This window comes from Epinephelus lanceolatus, chromosome 14, assembly GCF_041903045.1.
Source record: "Epinephelus lanceolatus isolate andai-2023 chromosome 14, ASM4190304v1, whole genome shotgun sequence".
NCBI lineage: Eukaryota > Metazoa > Chordata > Actinopteri > Perciformes > Serranidae > Epinephelus > Epinephelus lanceolatus.
In genome coordinates, this window is record NC_135747.1 from 11760161 (window position 1) to 11784770 (window position 24610).

General features: G+C 39.5%; 2 protein-coding genes across 3 annotated transcripts; one reads left to right on the forward strand and one right to left on the reverse strand.

Moving 5' to 3' along the window:
- Nucleotides 1–1014: 1014 nt before the first annotated feature.
- On the reverse strand, nucleotides 1015–14654 carry parp14rs1 (poly(ADP-ribose) polymerase family member 14-related sequence 1). Its single transcript, XM_033617929.2, has 17 exons — nucleotides 14377–14654; nucleotides 14143–14243; nucleotides 13529–13559; nucleotides 11594–11881; nucleotides 10726–10950; nucleotides 8357–10614; nucleotides 7621–7851; nucleotides 7103–7324; nucleotides 6185–6263; nucleotides 5662–5808; nucleotides 5399–5461; nucleotides 5029–5205; nucleotides 4610–4828; nucleotides 3893–4507; nucleotides 3446–3582; nucleotides 3063–3237; nucleotides 1015–1747 (listed from the first exon to the last, which is right to left on the reverse strand). Exons 1-17 carry the CDS (start codon nucleotides 14549–14551, stop codon nucleotides 1464–1466), a joined length of 5427 nt encoding a protein of 1808 aa, XP_033473820.2. The 5' UTR covers nucleotides 14552–14654; the 3' UTR covers nucleotides 1015–1463.
- Nucleotides 14636–23621, forward strand: parp9 (poly(ADP-ribose) polymerase family member 9). Of its 2 annotated transcripts, none has more exons than XM_033617931.2 (8): nucleotides 14636–14824; nucleotides 17236–18118; nucleotides 18459–18677; nucleotides 18991–19206; nucleotides 19728–19773; nucleotides 20080–20579; nucleotides 20851–21013; nucleotides 22687–23621. In XM_033617931.2, the coding sequence occupies exons 2-8, from the start codon at nucleotides 17261–17263 to the stop codon at nucleotides 22968–22970; spliced, it is 2286 nt and encodes a 761-aa protein (XP_033473822.2). In that variant the 5' UTR covers nucleotides 14636–14824; nucleotides 17236–17260; the 3' UTR covers nucleotides 22971–23621. The 2 variants fall into 2 exon arrangements, with proteins under 2 accessions (XP_033473822.2, XP_033473821.2); XM_033617930.2 differs by having other exon boundaries at nucleotides 14643–14828.
- The last annotated feature ends 989 nt before the right edge of the window (nucleotides 23622–24610 follow it).

Sequence of the window (24610 nt, forward strand, 5' to 3'; positions counted from 1 at the left end):
AACACAAGAGTATAGCTTAAGTGATTAACTTTACATTTAAGGAATAGTTCTGATTTTTTTGAAGTGGGGTTGTATGGGGCACTTATCCACAGACAGTATATTACAGTGGATGTCAGTCGGCAGTCAGTTTGGAGAAGCAGACTGAAGAGGGACATGTAAGCTAAGCAATGTATTGCTGTGGAGGGGTCATCAACAAAATGTATTTTAGCCACTTAAAAGAAGTCCCACCTAAAAAATCAGTTTAAGTGTATGCTATATTGAGAGTATTTACACTGTTTTACGTCAGTGTCAAACAGTGACTTCCAACAAGAAAATGTCTCTTCAAAGCCAGACTCCATTGAGAAAAAACAGCAATTTAACACTGCTGACCACAGGAGCTGCTGGTCGTCTGCTGCCTCATTCAGTTACTTTGTTTGTGTTATTGTGTGACTTCAGCGTTGAAAAGAGTTAGTTTGGATTCACCAAAGTTACAAAAGAACACAAACTAACTGGTTGAAGCTGACTCAGGTGTTCAGCTAGCTAAAATTACTGTTTCTGTCAATGGAGTCTTGTGGCTGTGACAAGAGCATAAATGGGGAACTAAAGCTGTTAAGGCTTCCCTGTCGAAAAAGGGCTGTATGACGGAAAGGTAAAGCAGTGGAAATACACTCAATATAGCATACACGTAAACTGATATTGATTTTTTTAGATGGGACTTTTTAAGGTGGTTAAAAAATATTTGTTGCTCCCTGCACCCCACAGCAGTACTTTGCTTGGCTTCCATGTCAGACTCCAGCCTGCTTCTCCTAACTAGGGGCATGCCGACTGACATCTACTGTAGGTAGTACCCCATACAACCCTGCTTCAAAAAAAATCTGTCCTTCAAAATATACAGAACACAATTAACACAATGGTGTGCTTGTATTAACTTTTTTTGTACAAGCTTGTTTACTGGAACAGCAGTTAACTTTCAGTTTTCCTTTCAAAACCACAAGTGATTGTTAACCCGATTAACACATGCATACTGAGACAAGCTTTTAGTATCGTTTATTATCCCATTATTTCCTGGTACAGAGTAGGTGCTTTCCATCAGCGCCTCACCACAGCGCACAGTGTTCAGTATATAAAGCTCAAAGTGCATACATAAAGTCAAAGATTTGTTTTGACAACCCTCTCATTTTCTTTTCATTCTTTGATTTCTTTTTTGCATAATTATTCTGTAGTATGACAGATATTTTCAAGGCACTATATGAATCTGACCACTAATACTTTCTTAACCAACCTTTTCGATCACTACAGGTTGCTTGTAAACTAGAAAATGACTGTTATTATATTGCTAGCACTAATTGGCAGTTTAAATCAAATACCCTAAGAATAAACAAATACATCAGTCCACTGATGATTCATAGCAAACAGTTATTTGATATTTGAGGCAGTGTCTAATGTAAGGCACGTGTTTGTTATCTCAGTGCTATCTCAGTCTGTCACTTGAATGTGATCAAATATTCAGGACAAGCCTGGCTGTCGTGGAAGATAACATACATGGCAGGACTGGCCACTTTGTCCACGACACTGTCGTACTTCTGAACAGAGACGGGGCCCTTAGCCGGCGGTGTGATCATGTTCCGTTGTCCAGCGGTGAAATCCCCCGTCAGCACCCGACAGAGGTACATGCACTTCTCCCCATTTGGGTTGGGCTTGGAGTAGGTGTCTTGAGCAGAGTAATTAGCATGGACAGCAAAGTATGTGCCATTGCCATAACAAGCAGCTGAAAGTGGAAAAGCAGCAGAAAGATACTGAGTTAATCTGTGAGATACTGAATAACAACTGTAGTGTTTGGAACATCCCTTAAAGTTAAAATGGGATGGTAACTTCTTTTAAAATACAGATTTACTGATATTGCTCTGAAGCAACTGAGGTACAATATGACCAGAATTGTTTAAAAATATGCTTTATTGCAGTGTAAAAACAACTAATCAATATTAGAAGGAATGTAATTATCTTTTAGGTTTTCAATACAGATTGAGGAGGTTTCTGACTAAATAGGCCTTGTGCAGGAAGCAATACAACAAATTTCCTCTGATTTCTGTTCATATCTACCATTTGTTCTAATTTTGTTAGTACCCACTGATTTCTGGGATTCACTGTTTTTTTTTTTGTTTTTTTTTTAATAAGTGGTCAAGAGCACTCTTACGAAGAAAAAAACATCTTGTTTTCACAGTTAAACTGTTTTTCCAACGCAAGGAAAAATACATTTTACATTTAAGAAACATAAAAAAATGCATAAATGTCATATAATCAAATGTAGATATTACATGTTTCACAGTAATTATAATGATTGGATATGAAATTTGTGGGCTTGTGAGCTACCTGTCAGGTGAGAAACAATAGATTGGCTTCACATTAAACTTAACTAACTACAATCACCAGGGTTGCATGTAAAGGCATATTTAAAACTAGTGTCAAAAATTCAGTTATCATGACAAAATTCTTATATTTGTACATTCTTATATTTGTAATTTATTTAGCTGGAATTTGTAACTGTTCACACTAAAACACACTGTGGGCTCAGTTTCTGATATTTAAAAATTCTGGTTGGATCATTTGTGCAGGACAGTCTGAAGATGCTGTGTGGCAAGTTTGGCGTCAAGCGAGTGAAAAATGTGGGAGGAGTTAGTTTTAGTTTTACAGTTTTTGAGAAAAATAGAGTGATGGACTTCAAAAATCTTGCCAGGCCAACATGAATGAAAATTTCTGCTTAATTGGTTGTACATTTCAGTGAACGCTGCAAAGTCGTAGCACTTACAGATGATTTGTTATGAATTTTTAAAGTTTTAAACTTTAGACAGCTGCTGTAGCGCCACCATCAGGACAATTTGCCACAAATTTTAGTTGAGGAAGTTTGGCATAAGACTGGATGTATGTGCAAAGTGTGGTTCATTTTTGTGCATGGGAAGGCAGATTCATGGTGGTACTTATAATATAATCATAGGAACAACAACATAAGGAAAAACATATAGGAGAAATTTAAGAGAATATTGCTGCATGAGGCCCAGAGTCTCATATTTTCAATATAAACTCACCGTTCTTTCCTGCGTAGCTCCTGTTAAAGCCGTGTTCATTGATGTAGGCCACAGTGGTGTGGCAGGTACCATGGAAGAGGCGTTTCTCATTGTTCTTGTGTTTGTTTCTCAGCTCCATGTCACGCTTCTTGATCTGTAGGCTCTTCCACAACACAGGGTTCTGGATCCTCTCAATCTAAGAGGAGGGAAAAGTACAGTGTTGTACATATGAGTTTATATCTATTACATTTACTGCTTTTCCTGTACAATGGTTTGAATTTATTTTATTCTTTACCCAAAAACTGGAGAAGCAATTGATTTTTTTATTTGATGAAAAGTGATGACAGAGATGTGACAGATAAAACATTATTCATTGCATACAGTGCACATTAAATGCAGTCTACCTTAATAATTGGTCTTTGGCATGAGGCCTGGAACAGATTCAGGATTTCAGTGTACTCTGCTGTCCCAGCCTTGATGGTGACAGCCATACATGAGGTGTTGGGTGGCATTGCATCCCAGTGCTCAGGTGTGTCTTCATCTAGAGGCATAATGAACAATTTCATTTTCATTATTCCTGACATCAACATTATATTCCCAATATTTTTTTTGAAAATGTGGCATCCAAAAAATGATACATATAACCACATATAAAGTGCTGAGAAACTTGTTAATAAAAAAGCAACCCTGAGAAATATTTTTACTGACTTAACAGACTGAAATCTGGTTTTAATACTGGCTTCATAATGGTGAGGTACTCAGTTTCTTCTGCATTACTGTGGATGTAAGGTAGGACACAGAAGCAGGGTTGCAACAAATGACACACTTATCAGAGGACACAGGTACGATACCTTTGAGTTTGTCAATGCGCTTTATCTGCAGGGTGCATCCCTGGTTATCAGTAGCAGGTCCCTTTGGCAATGTGACTGTGTAGTCTTGACCCTGGATTGTAACTTTTACATTTGGCAGCTTATTTTCCAATGCTTGCTCAAGCTTGAAGTTGGCCATAGGGTCACAACTCTGAAACTGCTGCCCCTGCTGCTGGTACTGCCAGTCCGCCACCATGCCCGCCCGCTCCACTTTCTTCTTCAGCTCCTCCTGATCCCTTGCCACCCTCAGCATCTCATGGATCTCGTGGCTGGCTTTGAGCACGCCCTTGCTGAACCCCTCGATGGTGACTGAGGCTTGGTCCTTCTTGCTCTCGGTCCTTATCGCCACGCCCAGGGTCTTCTGGATGTCAACCATGCGCAGGTAGTCTGCATCAGAGAAGCTGAGGATGGAGTTATCTGAAATGCACATGCTGTGTTTCTCTTTGGATATCAGGTCACTGATCCACTTCTTGGCATCGTCTACTTGAGTCTGCGTCTCACCGCAGATGTGGAAGGAAGCAGGGTCCACTTTCAGAGCCTCAATGACAAAATCCCCTTCTTTCTGTGGCTTGGCAACACTTCCACTCTGAAATAATGCTGAAGAAACAAAGTCCAAGATTTATTTTAGAATTTAACATTTAAAAGTGATTATGGTTTAAATAAAATGAACACCAAAATGATTTTCTTCACTGTGCTTACATTTGATTTTGGTGCCGATGTTTCCCCAGAAGCCTCCTTTATCTTTTGGTTCAGTGGCTTCTCTATGGTGCATACTGCTGTAGAAGTCTTTCAGCATGGGTGGCTGGAAAATAACTATCCGAATTGTCGTCAAGGAGCTGGAAGTGTTTTGGGTCAACACATCAACCACTGCATCCAACATGGCGTCTGCCACCTGCCTTGCCTGTACGTTGCCTTGACCTAGAATTGTACAGCACAGATTACAGACTTTTGCTAAAATTTTGTACAAGTATAAAATAAAGTCCCAAGTGGCCATACCAAAAAAAAAAATACACTGAAGAGGCTCAGTTCTATTCATGTACACAGAGTCCAAGATGGATTTGAGGATGAATGTCAAGACTTCACAAATGATAAACACCAATCCTGCTCATAAATCTTACCTGTACCAATGGCAGGAAATGAGACAGAAGTGTGTGAGTTTTTCACACATGTTTGGAGTGCCACTTTCACAGCGTTGTTGATTTTTATTGGGTCCGTCTGGCCAACCAGGTGGAGGATCTTCTTACACTTAAGGTTTCCTGGCTGGGTTAGTATCATGCCTGTATTGGGCTGGGCACCTAAAGATGTAGAGTGAGGATCTGAATGCCTATGAACCTTGACAACCATGTGCGTATTTAGGCCATACTTCCTTTTGAAACAATCTTCAGTTATAAATAAGAATCAGCTTAATAATTGACTTTTTATCTATATAAAATGCCAAGCAAGAGAACTGTTATACTGTGTCAACTATTTGTGTAAATGTTTCCTTACCAAGGGTTTGGCATTCTGTTTCAACAGCCTGACCAGCTGCTTCGAGAATGGCCTTCGATACTCCTAGAGGAGGGAAATATAGAAACAAATTCATAAACACAGAAACTGGAGGACATGATTACACGTGGGATTCAAGATTGTCAACATGATTAAGTGTGGGTTTCACACGTCAAATATGTCAGCTAAATATTTACATTAAATCTAAAAGAATCTGAAATTATATTTTGCATTATTAAAACACTCTAGTTCTGGCTATCATCTACCTGACTTAAGGGAAAATTTTTCATTGGAGGAGTTGACGATGACATCAGTAGTTTCCTTGGTTATGTCTCCTGTTACCACCTGTATTACCACATTTCCCATTTTGGTCTCATGCATTCCTGAGCTCGAGACAACTTTAGAGAAAGGACCTGGAGGCACAAGACACAAATAAATAATTAACAGCGGTGCAAAAGCCCATTAAGTAAAGCTTTTTGTTAAAAGACAAAAACATTTTTTTAAATATAGAATTTGATCACTGCTGTAGCATTTAGGTCATTTAATAAGTAAAAGTATATCAAAGCTGTGTTTCAGTGCCAGCGTTATAATTGCTAACATTTGACTGCTTTTTTTAAAACATATTACAAAATAAATGTTTTTTTGTTGTGTGTATAAATTCACTTTTTCAATTCCTTCACTTCATAATGAAATGTTTGTTCAGAGAACTGTTATTTTAATCCTTACACATTTCTTATTACACATTACATTGTTTATTGCACATTAAAATGTTGCAATAACGTTGCCCACCTGGACTTTTTGGGGAACTCGCGGGCACTGGACTCCCTGAGGCATTGGGGAACTTCTTCATAAATTCATCGCTAAAAACCTGGAGACAGAATCACACAGATACTTGATAACAAAACACTCACAAATATCACAGCAATACAGAGGGAACACACTCTCAATTGACTACCTCTTTGTTAACAATGTTGTAGTGGTGAGCTATTACTGGTTGATATGGCTGAATTGTCATTAAAATTACAATTTTCAAGATTTTCACAAATTCAAACCGTAACTATTTATGGATGGCACACACGTATTACCTCTCTGTATAGTAGTTTTCATGAGTAGTGGCAGGGTCTGCCATTCCCATGCTGGATTCACAGGAAATGATGCATGCATGTATTCCTGTGTTACTGTTTCCAATTTTATCTCATTAATAACCGCCTCAGTATTTACTTGTCTCTTCTGAAAAAATGGCTATTAAAACAGGTGTTTGCTGCCCCTAGAATTCTGGAACTTGTATTATTAGTAGTATTATAGTAAATTGTAGGACTAAAATCCTAAAGATTATGATTTTAAAGGTATACTATGTCATTAATGTTTGTAAACTGTTTTGCAAGCAAAAATGAAAGTAAAAGTCCAACCCCAGATTCTCTCATTTGGGCATGAGCTTTGTCCTTTTGACATTTCGTCTCAATATATTTGTGTTTTTTGGGGGTTTGTCTAAGATTTTTGTAGCTTTTCCTTGGATGATAGTCGCTTATGTTCTGGCACCTGGTCACTACCAGAATCACCTGCATGCTGTGCCCAGGAACGTCCTGATCATAGCAAAATAAGTAAGGAAAATCCTGCATGGTATACCTTTAAGTTCACCTCACTGCTTATTTTTTTGTTTAGCACTAGGGTTATGAAAGTACGACAACATTTGTGTTCTTTCCTTACCTGGATAGTCTGTGCATCTCCTGAGTAAAGGATGATAACGACCTTCTTCAGGTGCTTGGGTTGTTTCTTACTGCTAAACGTTGAGATGTCGTCCAGCAACAATGAGGCGGCAAGGTCTTTTGGGAAACCCAAGTTTCCAGTGCCGATGGCAGGGAAGGATATCGAGGTGAGACCACTGTCCTCTGCCTTGGCCAAGCAATCCTTAAAAATGCCACTCAAGGCCTGGAAGGCAAAGCATACATGCTATTAATATCCAAGTGCAATATATTGAATTTGTAAACTGCTGTTGCATCAATATCCCCTGCAACTAAGATATGATGTTTGACCCCAAACAGAGCAATTACTGAAAGCAATATGTCTTGTGTTATACAAATTAGCCAGATAATGTTTTACATGATATGCAGAGAAAAGGAGAGAAAATTGTAGATCTGGGGTGTTTTCCTCAGATCTCAGATCTTTCATCAAATTCAGATCAGAGAAGTAATTTAACCCATAATGTCCCTGTTTAACACTTTTACCTTTTCGGCTGTGCCTTGCCCGTTGTCCCAGTGAGGTGCAACTGCATGAAAGACCTGCTTGCTCTTCAGGTTGCAGCCCTCAGTGACAATGACCTCACCGACTTTTGCACTAGCCTTACTTGCAGTTACCAGCTGCTGAAGGTTGGGTCCAGCTGCACCCAAGATGGCATTTGAAACTGCCCCTCTGTTCAGTGCAAGATCCTCAGACGCAGTATTCACTGTCACCTCCGTCTAGAAATATATTTACAGAATGTTATCAGTTGCATGTTTTTCAATTTACATCCAAATGTTTTAGATCATAGAACATCTGAGTGTCAGAAATGGATCAGTCAAGTCCTACAGGACCACAGTCAACTATGGGGATATCATAGAACTAGAGAATAAGGTCAACAGTTAGTTAGATACTCTAGTTTAGTTTAGTTTAGTTTATTTAATTTATCAAGGGACAGTGTGCAATAGCATTAATTATTTACAAGAAATGAGGAGATGGTTGCACCAGATTTAGCTATAACTGCTAATTTCCATCTGTAGTCCCAACATATAATTCACAATAGACACAGACCACAATCTAAAATACAAAGGAGAAACCTAAAACACAGATGAACAGTGGACAGCACAGAGACAATACAGACATACAATTTCCACATTTAAAAAGCAATATGTAGTCCCTCTGTAGGAATGTTTCACTCTTAAACAAAAAACAAACAAACAAACAAAAAAACAGAATTGAAATTACCGTGGCATTCTCGATGTGTCCTTTTGTGAGAGTGATGCTCAAGCCCTCTGGGGTCTGCACTTGACCCAAGCAGTTTGGGTCAGTAACAGCAGATCCAACATGTGTCACACTGGCAGACTTGGTGGTTTGGCTGGGGAGAACTTGTTGAGAAAGACTGACACCATGATTTCCAAACTCCTGTCTGACAGCTGCTTCCATAGCCTGAACAGTACTGTCGTCATTGTTCACCAAATGGATCCTCTTCAGGTGGATGTCATCATACTCATCACAGTGTTCCTTCACTGCTTTGATGATGGTGATTGCACACAAATTGAGAGGAAAGCCAAGGTTTTTGCTGATGGCGGGCAGAGCCACAGAGATGCAGCCGCTCTTTTCAGCAAGTTCTAGGCTTCCTTTAACGGTTCTTTTCAACAGCGCCACAGACTTCTGAGGATTAGCTGAATCAAACTGGGGTCCCACTGCATGGATGATGTTTTTGCAGCAAAGCTGGCCCCCTGCACCAGTTATGACACAGTCTCCAGACTTGAGCTGTCCTTTCATGGTAATGAGTTTGTCACACTCATCCTGCAACTGAGGGCCAGCAGCATTAAGAAGTGCTGCTGAGAGTCCTCCATTATGTTTCAAGACGTTATTAGAAGCATTGACAACTGCATGCACTGGGTAGCTGCACAGATCTGCCTTGCAAACTGCTATTTCCACCCCATCAGATGTCTGAAGCTGATATACAGGCTTTGATACCTGTCTTTGAGCCAAGCTGTCCTGTCCACCACTGGTCCCATCAACCAGTTGGACCAGGCAGCCAGTTTCACTCAAGAGTGAAGTAACATACATAGCTTCTTTATCCCGGAAGAACTTCTTCACTCCAGGTATATCTACCTTTAAACTATCAAATAACACAGAAGCGACCTGGTTTTCAACCAAGGTCTTGCACTCTGCAACATCTACTCTAGACCCACTTAAACAGATGGCCTCCTTTTTGTAAGACACCATCACTTTGTCTTCAACGTGCTCCAACCAACATGTGTCAAGTTTTTCTATGTATTCAACTATGACATTAGGCTTGACCACAACCGTCTCTTCAACGTGAGCATTCTGTCTTAAGAAGTCAACAATCTCACTGCTAACTCCTGTGACACTATCCTTGTGGCCTGACACTACGACTTGTTCATCAGTGGTATAGATTCCAATTCTTCTGCATGACTTATTGTGATCATTTTCTAACTCACTGACCAGGTCCTGCCACTCCGGCTTCTCCAGCACATTACTATCTTCAACATTAATGTACTGAGATGTTAGCAGCATTCGCAGATGATCTTCAGCATCATTCAAATCTCTGTCGGAAACAGCAAGGAGCTGCACCCTGTGTGCATTGATTTCAAATGCTGCATTTATTCCTTTGGATATGAGGAGAGCATTTGTGAGATCCTCTTGTTGTTCATCCTTCAACACATCAAGCACATAGTTATCTATTTCTAAATTCTGTCGTTTTAATGCAAACATGGCATCATATATGACTTTGCTTGCTGCCAAAATCTCTTCCCTTAAGCCAGTTAGTATCAAATCTGCACTGTCTTTACTAAATGACATTTTGAGTTCTGGGTACACATGTAGTAGCTTGTCCTGAAGACCATCTTGACAGAGGATGTGGAAAATTGACTGTGACACTTTGATTTCTTGGGTCACACTCAATTTCTCCCTCTGCACCCTTTTGGTAATCTTGTCTACGACTTCACAAAGAGTCTGCTCTAGTCTGTTGACATCAGCCACAAGGCCAACCACTGATAAGACACCATTGGCTTTATCAGGCACTACAACCACATCTTCATTCAGTAGCATCTGTATGACCTTCCCCTCAGATTCTTCCCATACCCCTGACTCTGGCTGAAGCTTCAGGGATTTGAATTTTGACAGCGCTTGCGCAAAGGCTGACTTAACAGTATCTCTCCACTCTTTGACGATGGCTTTGGCATCCTTGAGCTGCAGCAGTGAAGATACAGGGCTCAGGCAAACAGTAGACTGGTTGAGGTTTACGTTGCAGAAGTCTTTTGCCAGTTGACTACGAATGGCCTCTGCTGCAGACTGATTGTCATTTAGGTATCTCCAGACTGCATAGTCAATGGGTTCAGAGACAGCAGCAGGGAGTTTTAGTGAGGGCTTGTCCTTGCCATAAAGGGCTGTTCCCAAAGATTTATAGTAAGGATAAACTTTGATCTCTTCCTGCTTGATATGATGCTTTTTCTTCATGATTTTCTGAACAGCTGTGGGGGAAAAACACAATCAAATATCGCATTGTCAAACTGTCTAGAATTCATATAAAGGTACCAGTCTCTTATGACAGTAATATCTAAAACACACTCTAAATGCACTACCTTTATGGTCTTTAAAGGTGATGATGACAGACTGTTCCACTTCATCCAGCACAACATTTTCCACATCCCCACCTGCATTCTCAAAATAAAGGCGGAGGAGATCTTCGCTGAAGTTCTGTATGTCTTCAACTACAACTTGCTCTGTGACTTCGAGAAGCTGTACTGATAGTCCTTTTTTCGTGAATGTCCTGTTTTGGGGGCATCTGGTCACGAAATCGGTGTTTTCTGTGAGGTAATTAAAAAAAGAAGTTAGGTGATAACACTTTAATAAAATAACACAACCAATACAAAGCTCTTTGTGCTCTCTTGAAAAAACACATTAGCCTTGTAGTGACCTTTAGTAAGAGAAGTTGTTGGGGCAACTGCAAAAGGGATTGATGGAAAAGATTTAGTTGTTGTTCAGTGCATGGCTGATTAATAAATGCATATTCTGGCATATATCTGGCATGTTTGCTTTCTGCAGGGAAACAGCAGCAATGTTATATTGGCTACCAGTATTCAGGATGAGGCAGGCGCTGTGGTTTTTATTTGTGCTCCTCATTAGTGTTCTGGAAAACTGTAGGAATCAAGTCATTTCTCAGTACTCGCAAGAAGTTATTTGTTGATGTAATTCCATGAGCAAGTGTCATTGGCTGTCTAATCAATGTATGTCGTAAATATGTTTTATCATACAAATTTAATTCTGCAATTACTTTTTTTCTTCTTTTTTTACTGTAGCAGGTTTGCGTCATTTCTTAATGTTGAAAATTACCAGAGGTATGCTGGAGATTATACACGGGCAATCCTTATTGTTTATAAAAGGAAAACATCTGCATAAACTGAGCTTATGGAACTATTAATTCACACACTCATTCACAGCAATGAGTACCTTTCGCACTCTGGAAAGTCACCACAGCAGAGGAGATGTCAGGAATGACTTCCAAAATGAAGCTTTCGGTGGCAGCTGGAGAGTCAGGATCCTTTAAGATGTTCTCCACCAGCATCTCTAGAAACTCCTGGTTTACCGTCTCTGGAATGTTTCCTAAAACAGCTGAAGCGGAGCACGGCAGCTCCTCATCTGCCGCCTCATCGTCTCTGCCTTGCGCCTCTGTCTGCGTGTCAACTGCAGGTGTGGGTTCATCGATTCTCGGTCGCTTGTTGTCAATGGCAGCATTCACTGTTAATGAGATATAAAGGTTAAGTGACTGAATTAACGTCCCACAAATAGAAAATGCTTTCATAGTTGGGTGTTATTTAGTATTAAATTATCTCACTTTGTTACAAAATGTGTGTTCAAAGTTTTTCCAACACATCAGATTTACTGTGGTGGCCACCTAAAAAGATTTCCCCACACCTAAAAAATGTATCTAATTTTTCATGCATTTTTTTTTTTTTTTTTTTTTTCAAATGTTAAAGTGACACTTGGGTTAGTGCAAGAATCATTTTACAGCCCCTCCTTCTTCCCTGTTGTGACAGTTTCCTGCACAGTGACAGTGGATTTACAGTTTACCTGTGCCAGCTTCATAATCTCGTGTGTCAGTGTTGACATTACATAGTTATTACCTGTGTGTCATTTTCTGAAAAGATGTGTAGCTGGTCCTAAACAAGACTGCAAAGTTTTTAACATTTCTTAAAAGCTCAGTGCTTTTTTGCATGTCTTCATAGCTTATTTACTACTCCGAGCTGGGTGCACCCTGCCTGGAGGAATGAAGGGGAGTGGTTTAACAGCCATTTTAGATAGATCATCACTATGACTAAAAACAAATCTGTCACCACAGAGCTGTGCTAAGTTATTTTGATGTCACTGATGTTTTTTTTACATTTACCCCACTAATCAAATAGACAAAATAAAGCAAAAGAAAATGGAAAAGAAGAGAGAGAGATAAGGACACAGAGAAAGAGCACTGGTGGAGAAGTATGCGGAGAGAACCGAAACTGAAACTTTATTTCTGGTGATGTCATGTAGTTGTGTGAAAGTCAGTGGTTTAGCAATAAGATGGCCTAAACAAGTGCCAAACTGGACCAGTTAAAAGCCCAGTATGAAAGTGAAGCAGGTTTATGTTAAGTTATATTAAATTCAGGGTTTAGTGTACTTGTTTCAGTACATACTAATACCTGATGAATAGAATAAAACCACATAAAAGTCTTACACCGAAGAAATGCAAAGATCTGGCTGACCTGAAAGGGCAGATAACATTTGATCACAGAGCATGTGGCCATAATGCCACACCATACTACTTGTATCAGACTTACAAGGTTCCTCATTTTGGGAGTAACAACTACTCTGGATTTGGTCTCTGTGGCAATCTTTCCAACATGCAAAGATATGATACCGTTTGCCGCAGCGGCCCGGGTTCGACTCCAGCCTGTGGCCCTTTGCTGCATGTCACTCCCTCTCTCTCTCCCCCTTTCACACTTGTCTGTCCTATCCATAGAGGAGAGTTTGGATAGTACTTATTATATCCAGATTTATTTATCTTAGATAGTTGAAATTAATTATTTCAAGAGACTTTATGCTGACCACATTCACAAACAAAATGACTGACTTACTAACTAAAAATGAGTAAAAAAATCTATATTTTGACTAAAATATATAGAGTGACATTATAATTTAAAAAGGATAAAACTGTTGATGCTATATTTGTATTTTTAGCACCATAAATGTTCTTTATTGCATGCATATACTGCACTACATGAAAGGATGTGTGTGTGTCTCTGTCCAAAATAACAAACACCAAAAATAACTAAATCGTGACAACTTATCCCATCTAACAAACATCACTGTGAAGGAGTAGGACACATATTTGTTTTAATGAGTACTTACATGTATAGTTGAGCTCATCAGATGGAGTTTCCTGTATAGGGAAAAATACATACATATTTAAATAACCTTGTTTTATTCATCACTTTGGTATCTTATGTAACTAGTTTCACATGGCACACTGCCATAAAAGAATCCAGCCAGAGACTTTTTGTGTCAAGGAACATAACACAATAATGTCAAAAAAGTGTTTTGAACTTCTGGTTTGGACTTGTATGATGTACAAACAGTAGGAAGTGAGAGGACATAAATCTCAATATGCAGCACAGCCTTGGGTTTATGATTATTCACATGACTACCAGTAAGATAAAGCTGTACAGCTAGACTCTCTCCAACAGGTTGCGTCAGAGAGACAACAACAACAACAGTCCCATTAGAGCCTGAGAGAGAGTTTCAATAATGTTTCAAAGTTTTAGATACTGAGGAATAGCTGAATGTCATTGCTATTTCATTTGAGGATAAGACAGGAAGTAAATGTTTTATATAACAATGACTCCAGTGACAGCCGGTTTGACCATATAGGGCCTTTAACACGTGCTCATTATAAATAACATCACAAGTCTGTAATCAAAAATGATCTAATTTGAACGTCTCACTTTTTGTACACACTTATTTACCTGTGTTGTTGTCTCATCTGTTAATAACCGGACTGTCATCTTCAACACGCCTTTATCCAACGAGATCTGATGCGCCTCTTTCCGCAAAACATTTTGTTGGTCTACAAAAGAAAAAAACACATAAAACCAATTTCAGTAAATACGTAGACTGTTGATGATGGTGGAAACTTAACTTTCGGTCTTGTAATGAAAAACTAAAGTAAGCCACGGTCTAGTTTATCAGGTCAAACTCACCCTCCTCTCTGCGGAAGCGTAACACCGCCGTCCCGCTGCCGTTGGCATATTCAACTTCACAGTCGCCCCCGTTAGATTTCTTACTCTGAAAGTATTTCACTAATTTGTTTTTTAGTCTCGGTGCGTTGTTGTCTTCGAGCTCGACGAGCAGAGCATACGAATATGCGTCCGCCATCGTCGCTGGCTCACTCGCCTCTGCCCTGCTTTACTTTCAGTTTTGTTTCTTAGGAAATGGGGTGACTCTGTCGACGTTGTTATTGAGTACACACGAAGCATCGATGCAGAGTGGGCTGCAGCTGAAGAGGGGAGGACAGTACACAGGCTTTCAGTGGTCATAGAAAAGGAAAGGACAAGTTAAACCAGCAGAAAACTTAGCTAACAGTTTGTAGACATCGGCAGCCTGTCTCACTGTTTCACTTTCTGCTTTTCCTCGGTACTTTCCAGTGAGGTGGGTGAGTATCTTCATATCTCAGCACATTTCTCTTCCTTTAGTCTTTTAAAGTGGCAGAAAGTAATATTAGTGTCGAAATACATGTTTGACTTAAACTATTATGGACTTAAAACTAGCTTAAAGCTATTTGTTTTGTGTCTCGTGAACACCGTGCGTCGGGTTGCTCGCGCTGATGACCCACTGTGTAACGACAGAGATTAAAAAATGGCGGTTTAATTAAGTTATAGATAGCCTAACTTAATATAAACTCGTATACAGTGAAACAGGTACATTTAATGTCAACGTCTTTTTTTTTTTTTTACCCCAAATCATAGTTACATTTTAAGTAACACGGTGTTCATTAGACAGCTGTCAAAATAAACTAGACCAACATTATACCTACTTATGCAGTGTACAAAGTGAATTCAGGAGCAGCTGGCGTGAGACAACTGTAAGAACACCTTGGAAACATAGTAGGCCTAAGTTACTGAATTAAAGGCAATTATTTGGGTTTCCTTTAGTAAAGTTTGCCAGTTTTAAATTTTACAAAACGTAAAGCCCGAAACCTTTGATGCATACCAATTTTCAAGCAGTGTACTAAGCATATAAACACATTGTCTATACTTTATGTAGTATTATGGGATGGAAAACACATTGAGTTGGTGATTGATCATTGAGTGGAACTAAACTTCTACATTGGACACTGTCTCTGTCTCCCTCTGCTGGACTATAAGGAAAACAGTTCTTATATCTGATGCGGAAATACACTCACCAGCCACTTAATTAGGTACACCTTGCCAGTTCGGGGTTGGACCCCTTTTGCCTTCAGAACTGCCTTAATTTTTCGTGGCATAGATTCAACAAGGTGCTGGAAACATTCCTCAGAGATTTTGGTCCATATTGACATGATAGCATCACACAGTTGCTGCAGATTTGTCGGCTGCACATCCATGATGCAAATCTCCTGTTCCACCACATCCCAAAGGTGCTCTATAGGACTGAGATCTGGTGACTGTGGAGGCCATTGGAGTACAGTGAACTCATTGTCATGTTCAAGAAACCAGTTTGAGATGATTTTAGCTTTGTGACATGTTGCGTTATCCTGCTGGAAGTAGCCAGCAGAAGATGGGTACACTGTGGTTATGAAGGGATGGATACGGTCAGCAACAATACTCAGGAAGGCTGTGGTGTTTAAACGATGCTCAGTTGATACTATGGGGCCCAAAGTGTGCCAAGAAAATATCCCCCACACCATTACACCACCACCACCACCACCACCACCAGCCTGAACTGTTGATACAAGGCAGGATGGATCCATGCTTTCATGTTGTTATCGAATTCTGACCCTACCATCTGAATGTTGCAGCAGAAATCCAGATTCATGAGACGAGGCAACGTTTTCCCAATCTTCTATTGTCCAATTTCAGTGAGCCCATGTGAATTGTAGCCTCAGTTTCCTGTTCTTTGCTGACAGGAGTGGTCTTCTGCTTCTGCAGCCCATCTGCTTCAAGGTTCGATGTGTTGTTCATTCAGAGATGGTCTTCTGCATACCTTGGTTGTAACGAGTGGTTATTTGAGTTACTGTTGCCTTTCTATCATCTTGAACCAGTCTGGCCATTCTCCTCTGACCTCTGGCATCAACAAGGCATTTTCACCCAGAGAACTGCTGCTCACAGGATATTTTCTCTTTTTCAGACCATCCTCTGTAAACCCTAGAGATGGCAGTGCGTAAAAATCCCAGTAGATCAGAAGTTTCTGAAATATTCAGACCAGCCCGTCTGGCACCAACAACCATGCCACATTCAAAGTCACTTTTATCACCTTTCTTCCTCATTCTGATGCTCAGTTTGAACTTCAAGACCATATCTACATGCCTAAATGCATTGAGTTGCTGCCCTGTGATTGGCTAATTAGCTATTTGCGTTAATGAGCAGTTGAAGAGGTGTACCTAATAAAGTGGCCAGTGAGTGTAGGTTTATTAGGAAAATGTGATTCCAAGTCGGTCAAATGTAAGATACAGCTTTAGGGGATCATATTTATGTATATAATGAAGATAATCCCATTGAAAGACCAATGGTGTGAAGAGTATCTGTTTATATTTAACCAATAATCATATCACTTATGTAGATCTATTAAATGAAGTCTGCGATGTTCTTACAGTTTGATTGATCATCCCATTTCCATTTTGTGCCTCACTGCCAGTGACTGTTTGATCATGTTGTAGGCACACTCATTTCCCCTCTGCTGTCCTAAGTCATATTTCTTGCATTTTAAGTTGAACATATTGATTTGATAAGGCATTATCAGTCATTCATTTATGCTTCTTGTCTTGACTAACTGTTAAAGTCATCAAGTGTATGCATGATGTTTAAGGTACTCTAATGCTGTGTATCAAATATATTAACCAAACACTGGTGTTTTTTGTACAGTTTTCCTCAGCTCTGTTTAGGAACCATGGTCAGTAAATTAGATATTCCTCTTCATGGGAATGCAGTCAACATTGTGAGGCGATGTGGATTTGCTCTGAGTGATGTCCTTCAGAGCAAATTTGGATGCCTGGCCATCATCGATGGTGTGGATTTTGACAGAGATCCGAGCATTGCACAGCAGAGGGGGCCAACTATTGTTCCAGAGAAAAGGTTCAGTGTTAAGCTGCGTGGAGGTGTTCAGGTATCTGTGTGGAAGGCTGATCTTATCAACTATCAGGTGGATGCTGTTGTGAATGCTGCTAATGAGCATCTTCAGCATTATGGAGGCCTTGCTCTTGCTCTGTCCAACACCGGCGGTCCACAAATCCAAAAGGACAGTGAAGACTACATTAAGAGGCATGGCAGCTTGAAAACAGGAGATGCAGTTGTCTTTGATGCTGGGTTCCTACCATGCAAGAAGATAATTCATGCTGTGGGCCCGCGACTGCCACCATATCCTTCTACGCATGATGTTATGAGGTATGAGCCGCTGTTGGAGAGAGCCATCAAGAACATTCTTGACAGAGTTAAGGAAAACCAGCTGCAGTCTGTTGCCATTCCCGCAATAAGCTCTGGTCTGTTCCACTACCCCCTGCCAGAGTGTGCTAAAACCATAGTGACAGCTGTGAAACGCTACTGTGAAAATGCTTACTCTCCACATCTCCTGCCGAAAGAGATCCACCTCGTGAACCATGATGAGCCTACGGTCAAAGAAATGGAGAGGGCCTGCCATCAGATATTAGCTACCAGCAAACACAGAGGAGACACTAAAACCCCAACACAGACCGTCCAGCTTGGAAACGTCCATCTGACACTGAAGAGGGGTAAAATTGAGGAGCAGCAGGTAAGAATCTGTAATGTTTCTCCATTAATTAGTCAATCGGTTATTTACTTATGTTACACATTTAATGTGGATGGCTGTTTGCATAAAAAAAAATCATTGTATTTATTTTTCATATTTCCAGGATTATTCACCAATACGTTCTAACTACTCTTATCTTCACAAACATGCTCGTAGCCTGGTCCATAGTTGGAGTGACATGTGAAGAGCAACATTAACAGTTACTGTAGCTTAACAGTATAAGCTTCTCTACTATTTAAGGAAAATAAGTCTCAGCATGCGTGTGGTACTTGTCACAAGCTACATGCTTGCCTTCTCATGTACCAACTGTGTTTTCTCTCAGACAGATGTCATCGTAAACACTGCATCAGCACAGCGAAATTTGGACAACGGTGCGATCTCCAAGGCTATATTGCAGAAAGCTGGTAAAAAAATGCAAGAGGAAATTAAACATACTCCTCGGCAAGGACATGTCATCGTCACACAGGCGTACCAGCTGCAATGTAAAAAGGTGTTTCATACTTTTTGCACGGAAAAGGGGATAGACCCAGCGGCACAGCAGGTACAGTATGAGTTTTATACCATATATTCTTAGTCTGATATATCCCAAATGGTAAAAAAAATAAAAATAAATCAAGATTAAACATGTCATGTTTCAAAAAACATATTGTTTCACGGAGTTATTTAGTTTAAACTTGTCTTTTTGATGACATCAAGAGACCATATAATCTAAGTAGCCGTAAACACAACTCATAAACCAAACCGAAAACCTAAAATGCATTCTGTCAATAATAATCTTACATTATAAACTGTTTAAGTTCTACTCTCATAAGATTCTGAATTTGTCTGTCTGTCCACTTATTCATTCATTACAGAAGCTTTTCAATTCAGTATCAGATTGCTTGTGGTTGGCAGGCACAAGTCGCCACAAGTCAATTGCCTTTCCTGCCATCGGCACAGGAGCCCTTGGATTCAATAAAAAAGAAGTTGCCGACATCATGTCACAGGCTGTGGTCGACTTCGCCCAAAAGTTCTCAGAGAAGATAGAAGTTGACTTTGTCATATATCCCTCTGACAACGACACATTCAAGGTTGTATATCAAAGTACTGTCGTGATATTAGAGTAATATTGCTGTATTGGCCATATGTTTGCACAGTGGGTGGTTCCTTGACAATAATTAAAATAGAAAGACAGTTTCAACTGTTATGAATAAAAACCAAAACACTGAACAACAACAAAAAAGAGACCGAGGAATACAGATGGTTCCAATCAGTAAAAGACCAATCTGGAAATCCATCGGTAAAAAAATGTAGATTGCAGAATCTGTCTTGAGAGATTAGTAAAAGACAGACTTGAAAGGTGACACTTTGTATGAAGTAGCTATAATCTCAATCAGGGAGGTGCAATGTAATATCTATCTGTTAGATGGAATTATGTTTTTACTGTTGTGTGAGACACTCCCTACACCTGCTGTGAATTGCTAACTGGGTTTGTCTGGTCACACAAGTCGAGTTGCCAATGCTGTCTAACTTAATAACTCAAGGAAATGCAATTTATGCTTTGTGAATGTGTCTCATTAAAATAAATACATTAATTACCTTCTCTTTTTAGGCTTTTGAGGAACATATGGGATATCTCCAGCAAAAAGCATCTCATGGTAACACAATATTTCAGCTATCATTTCATGTACTCAAGGGTGAGCTTTGATGCAAGTACTGTACAACAGGAGTTGGTGGTCATCAAGCACTGCAGTGCAGAAAACCAGTTCTGATTCAGGCAACAAATATATATACTTATTGTTTTTGTAACATCTATGTCTGCATATGATTTGTCTTTATTGTAGAGGTTGCTGTAGAAACCTGTAAAGCTAATGTAGCACAGCAAATGTAAGCATGGTGGGAAAGCCTGTTTGACTGTACTGTTGCTGAAATGTTTAAAAAATAATATTAATTCTGAATTTCAGCAATGATGCTGTCTTCACCAGCATCTGAGCACAGAGCTGACTTCCATGGCAGCAGATCTCCCACTCCACAGATCAGCCTGAACGGCTCCTCTAATGAAACAACCCGAGAGGCTGAACAATGGCTCAGTTGTCTTCTCTTCAGGTCCAATGGCAAAGTTGTCATCTGCAACAACTTCATCCTGCACTTCGGCGAGAAACAACATCTGCAGCTGTCGCGTCTACTGAAAAGCGGTGTTTCCATTGAGGAGGTCTTTGAGAAAGGTCACGCAAGCATTGTTGTAAAAGGGGATTCAGATGAAGATGTTGTAGTTGCTGGGTTGCAGGTGGAGGCCATGCTCTGCAATGTCCAGAAGGAGTTTGTCATGGAGGAAGAGTGTGCCATGCTTCCTGCTGTGATGACTAAGAGTCTGTCCTTTGAAAGAAAGACAGTTGACAACTCAAACCAGGTGTTCTTAGACAGATTATCTGGCTACAAAAAGCACGGGCTGTTTATCGTAAAGGTACAGTATGTGTCAATGAAAAATGCTTAACATTGTGGGAAATTTTAAAGCTTTGTCATAAGGTTGATGTCAGTTAGATTTTTTTTTTTTTTTCACATTTCATGTATTAACATTAATCCTACTACACAGATGAGCCATTTCAAAGTGGACATATTACTAATTCAAATGGAGTTGTGTGTTTGTACTCATTTGTTTCAAATACTATTTATCAGTCAGCTTCAAGTATCTTATTTTGAATCACTGCTTAACCAGTAAAATATTTTCTTTTCAGGTGGACAGAGTGGAGAACCCTGCACTGAAGAAGCTCTTTGAACTCAAGAAAAAACAGCTCAGCTGCTCCACCCCTCCTCGAACAATGGTTCAACGCATACCTGCACAATTCTGTGAGATGGTTAGCCACATCGGATTCCATGCAGAGTACGCACCACCTGATGGTATGATAATATTTCAACAAACAGCATTTGATAATGCAAACAAATTCCTTGGGTCCGGTAAATGCTCATTTTCCTGGGTCTTGTATGGCAGCATTACAGATACAGAACATTTAAGTTAGAAAAGGAATGATAACAAATAAATATACAACCCCAGTACCAAAAAAAAGGGACAGGGTGTAAAACTTTAAGAGAAACAGAATTTAAGGATTTGAAAATCATTTTCAACATTTATTCAATTGAATTCAGTGCACAGAAAAGGTATTCAGTGTTCAGACTGATAAACTTTATTGTTTTTTTGTAAATACACACTTTCATGTCTGCAACATGTTCCAAAAAAGTTGGAACAGGAACATGTTTACCAATGTGTGACGTCACTTTTTCTGTCAACATCACTCAGTAAGTGTTTAGGAACTGAGGGCACTAATTCTTGATGTTCTGAAAGTGAAATTCTTTCCCATTCTTGTCTGGGGTCTCCCTTGTCATATTTTGTTCTTCCTAATGCGCCACACATTTTCAATGGGAGTCAGGTGTGGATTGCAGACAGGTCTAGTACCTGCACTCTTTTACTACGAAGCCACGCTGTTGTAACACGTGCAGAATGGGTCTTTATGAGACGTATTAGAAATAGATAGCACCTGGATGGCAGCATATGTTGCACCAAAACCTGTATGTACCTTTCAGCATTCGTGGTGCCTTCACAGATATGAAAGTTACCCATGATGCCATGGGCACTAACACACCTTTATACCATCACAGATGCTGGCTTTGAACTTTGAGCCATTAACAATCTGGATGGTCCTTGTCCTCTTTAGCCCAGAGAACACAGCGTCCATGATTTCCAAAACAATATGAAATATGGACTCATCAGACCACAGCACACTTTTCCACTGTGTCAGTCCATCTCAGATGAGCTCGGGCCCAGAGAGGTCTGTGCCGTTTCCAGATGTTGATATATTGCTATTGTTAGTTATTGTCTTAACTTGAATTTATAGGTGCAGAGACGAAGTATGTCTACCAGCAGTAACTTTCTAAAGTGTTTCCAAGCCCATGTTGTAATATCCTTTTATATAATCACGTTGGTTTTTACTGCAGTGCCATCTGAGGGTCAAAGGTCACAGGCATTCAATATTGGTTTCAAGCCTCACCCCTTATGTACAGAGATTTCTCTGTATGCTCTGGATCTTTTGACGATATTGTGGATTGTAGATGGTGAAATCTCTTTGTGAATCTTATTAGCAACTGTGCTTTGAGAAACTTTGTTCTTAAACTGTTGGACTATTTGCCCTCGCATCATCTCACAAAGTGGTCATCCTTGTTACTGACATGCTTTCATACCCAGTCATACTTTAATTTGTTACCAATTAAACTGTTTACTTGTGAAATGTTTTGAATATTTCACAACTTGACCAGTCTTCTGTTGCACCTTGTTCCAAACTTTTTTGGAACATGTTAGAGTCATCAAATATCGAGTGTGTGTATATTAACAAAAAACATTAAGTTGATCAGGTAGAATATTAAATATCTTGTCTTTGTACTGTATTCAATTGAATATAGGCTGGGAAATATTCACAAAGCATTGGATTCTGTTTTTTATTTACGTTTCACAATGTCCCAACTTTTTTGTAATTGGGGATGTAAAAACAACTTTCTTTTTTATCTTCATCTGTATACAGATCCATCATTTGGAGAGGGCATCTACTTTGCTAGCAAAGTGAGGATAGCCATGGAAGTGTGGAAGGAGCAGAAGGGGCCAAAGGAGGAGTATCTGTACTTCGTCGAGGCTGAGGTGCTGACAGGAAACTCCACCCTTGGTAAACCAGGTCTCATTCTGCCACCTGCTGTGGGGACAGAGTCACAGACTGTGTACCACAGTGTGAGCGGAGGGCCTGACATCTCTGTCATATTTAGTGGTTATCAAGCTCTGCCCACGTACATTATCACCTGTAAGACGTGCTGAAGAGTGATTCCTTCACAGTTTATTCTGTTGTATGGGACAAATACAAATGTAAGAATGCTTCTAGTGCTCGAGGAAACTGGACAGTAACAAGTTAGATTGTTCTAAACAAGCTGAAGTACAGTCTTGATTAATGTATTTACTACTAGAAAGAAATGGCTATTTGCATTACTCCTTTAAATCATATAATGGAGACCATTATTACAATATGAGCTTATATGCAACTTGAGAAAGATGTCATTAGTTTTCAGTTTCTAATTTTTTCACTATGTGTTTGTTTCTTTTGAGTAATTACCATATAGTTTACATAGCAGCACAATCATTTGTATATCAATCAAAGATGCAACTTGTCTTATAGCAACAATCAAAGCTGGAATGATGGATTTGTTCGGTGGCATCACACGATACTTTATATACATATATGATATTTTATATGTACCAGTTAGTACAGACATAAAACTGACTTCATTTTGTTTAAAGGAAGATTATTGTAAGACTTCATATAAAAGGTGAAACGCTTTGGCTGCAAATACATGACTAATCTAATTATAAACTATTAATAACACATATTGACTACAGTGGGATGGATCAATGGGTGCAGCTGGTTCAAAGTGCCTGATGCTGATGTCAAAATTAAACAATGCTTTAAGAACAGTTTGGGTATTGTGTTGTTGTTGTTTTTTTTATGTTCAATGAATCAAGGCAATTTCGTTTGACACCTAATTTTAAGTCAACACCACCTCAGCCAATATTTAAACCCAGAGCCATTTTTTTAATATTTGACAATCCTTTTATGTAACTCGACAACAAAACCTGATCAGCTACTTGGATTTAATGAAATTAAATACAATTTACATTTTACAAACATGGACCATAACAATAAACAAAATGGAATACATGTACAGTATTAACATAAAGCTTTTAAACAGGACATGAAAGACAGGAAAATTCCCTCATATTCTTAAAGATACAGTAACAACTGTTAGAGATCACAGTCTATTGAGCATTAAAGTCCATCCTTGACCTTGTGAAAAATCTAAAAAAAAAAAAAAAACCTTAAAGGTCTAATGTGTAGGATTTGTAGCATAATGAGGCGAGGTCGCAGACCTGGAACTTCTCCGGTGTGCCAAGCATGTAGGAGAACTATGGTGGCCAACGCGAAAATGCTAATGGCCCTATCTAGAGCCAATACTTTGTTTGTCTGTTCTGGGCTGCTGTAGACCAACATGACAGAGTCCGTGAAAGAGGAGCTGCTACATATGTAGACATAAATGGCTCATTCTAAGGTAACAAAAACACAGTTCTTAGTTTCAGGTGATGATAAACTTGTGAAAATAAGTTAAGAAAATGTGTTCCCTTTCTGCAGATGGACGCCCTTAAATCCTACACACTGGACCTTTAACTCAAGGTCCATTTAGTAGCTTCTCCTGGAGCTTTTAGCTGCATCACGCAGTCATCAGCAGATGACTTTTACTCAGTTGTCATGAACATCTTGATGGACCTTGGATCAAGTCTTTTTTTTTTTATTGGTCAAAACACAAAATGTGTTAATGCAAAGTGTTTTCGCTCTATTTTACCAGTGCCCATCAATAGTAAATGCCTCTCTTTTCAAAATGTAAACAAGCATTTAAGATACACTGGAA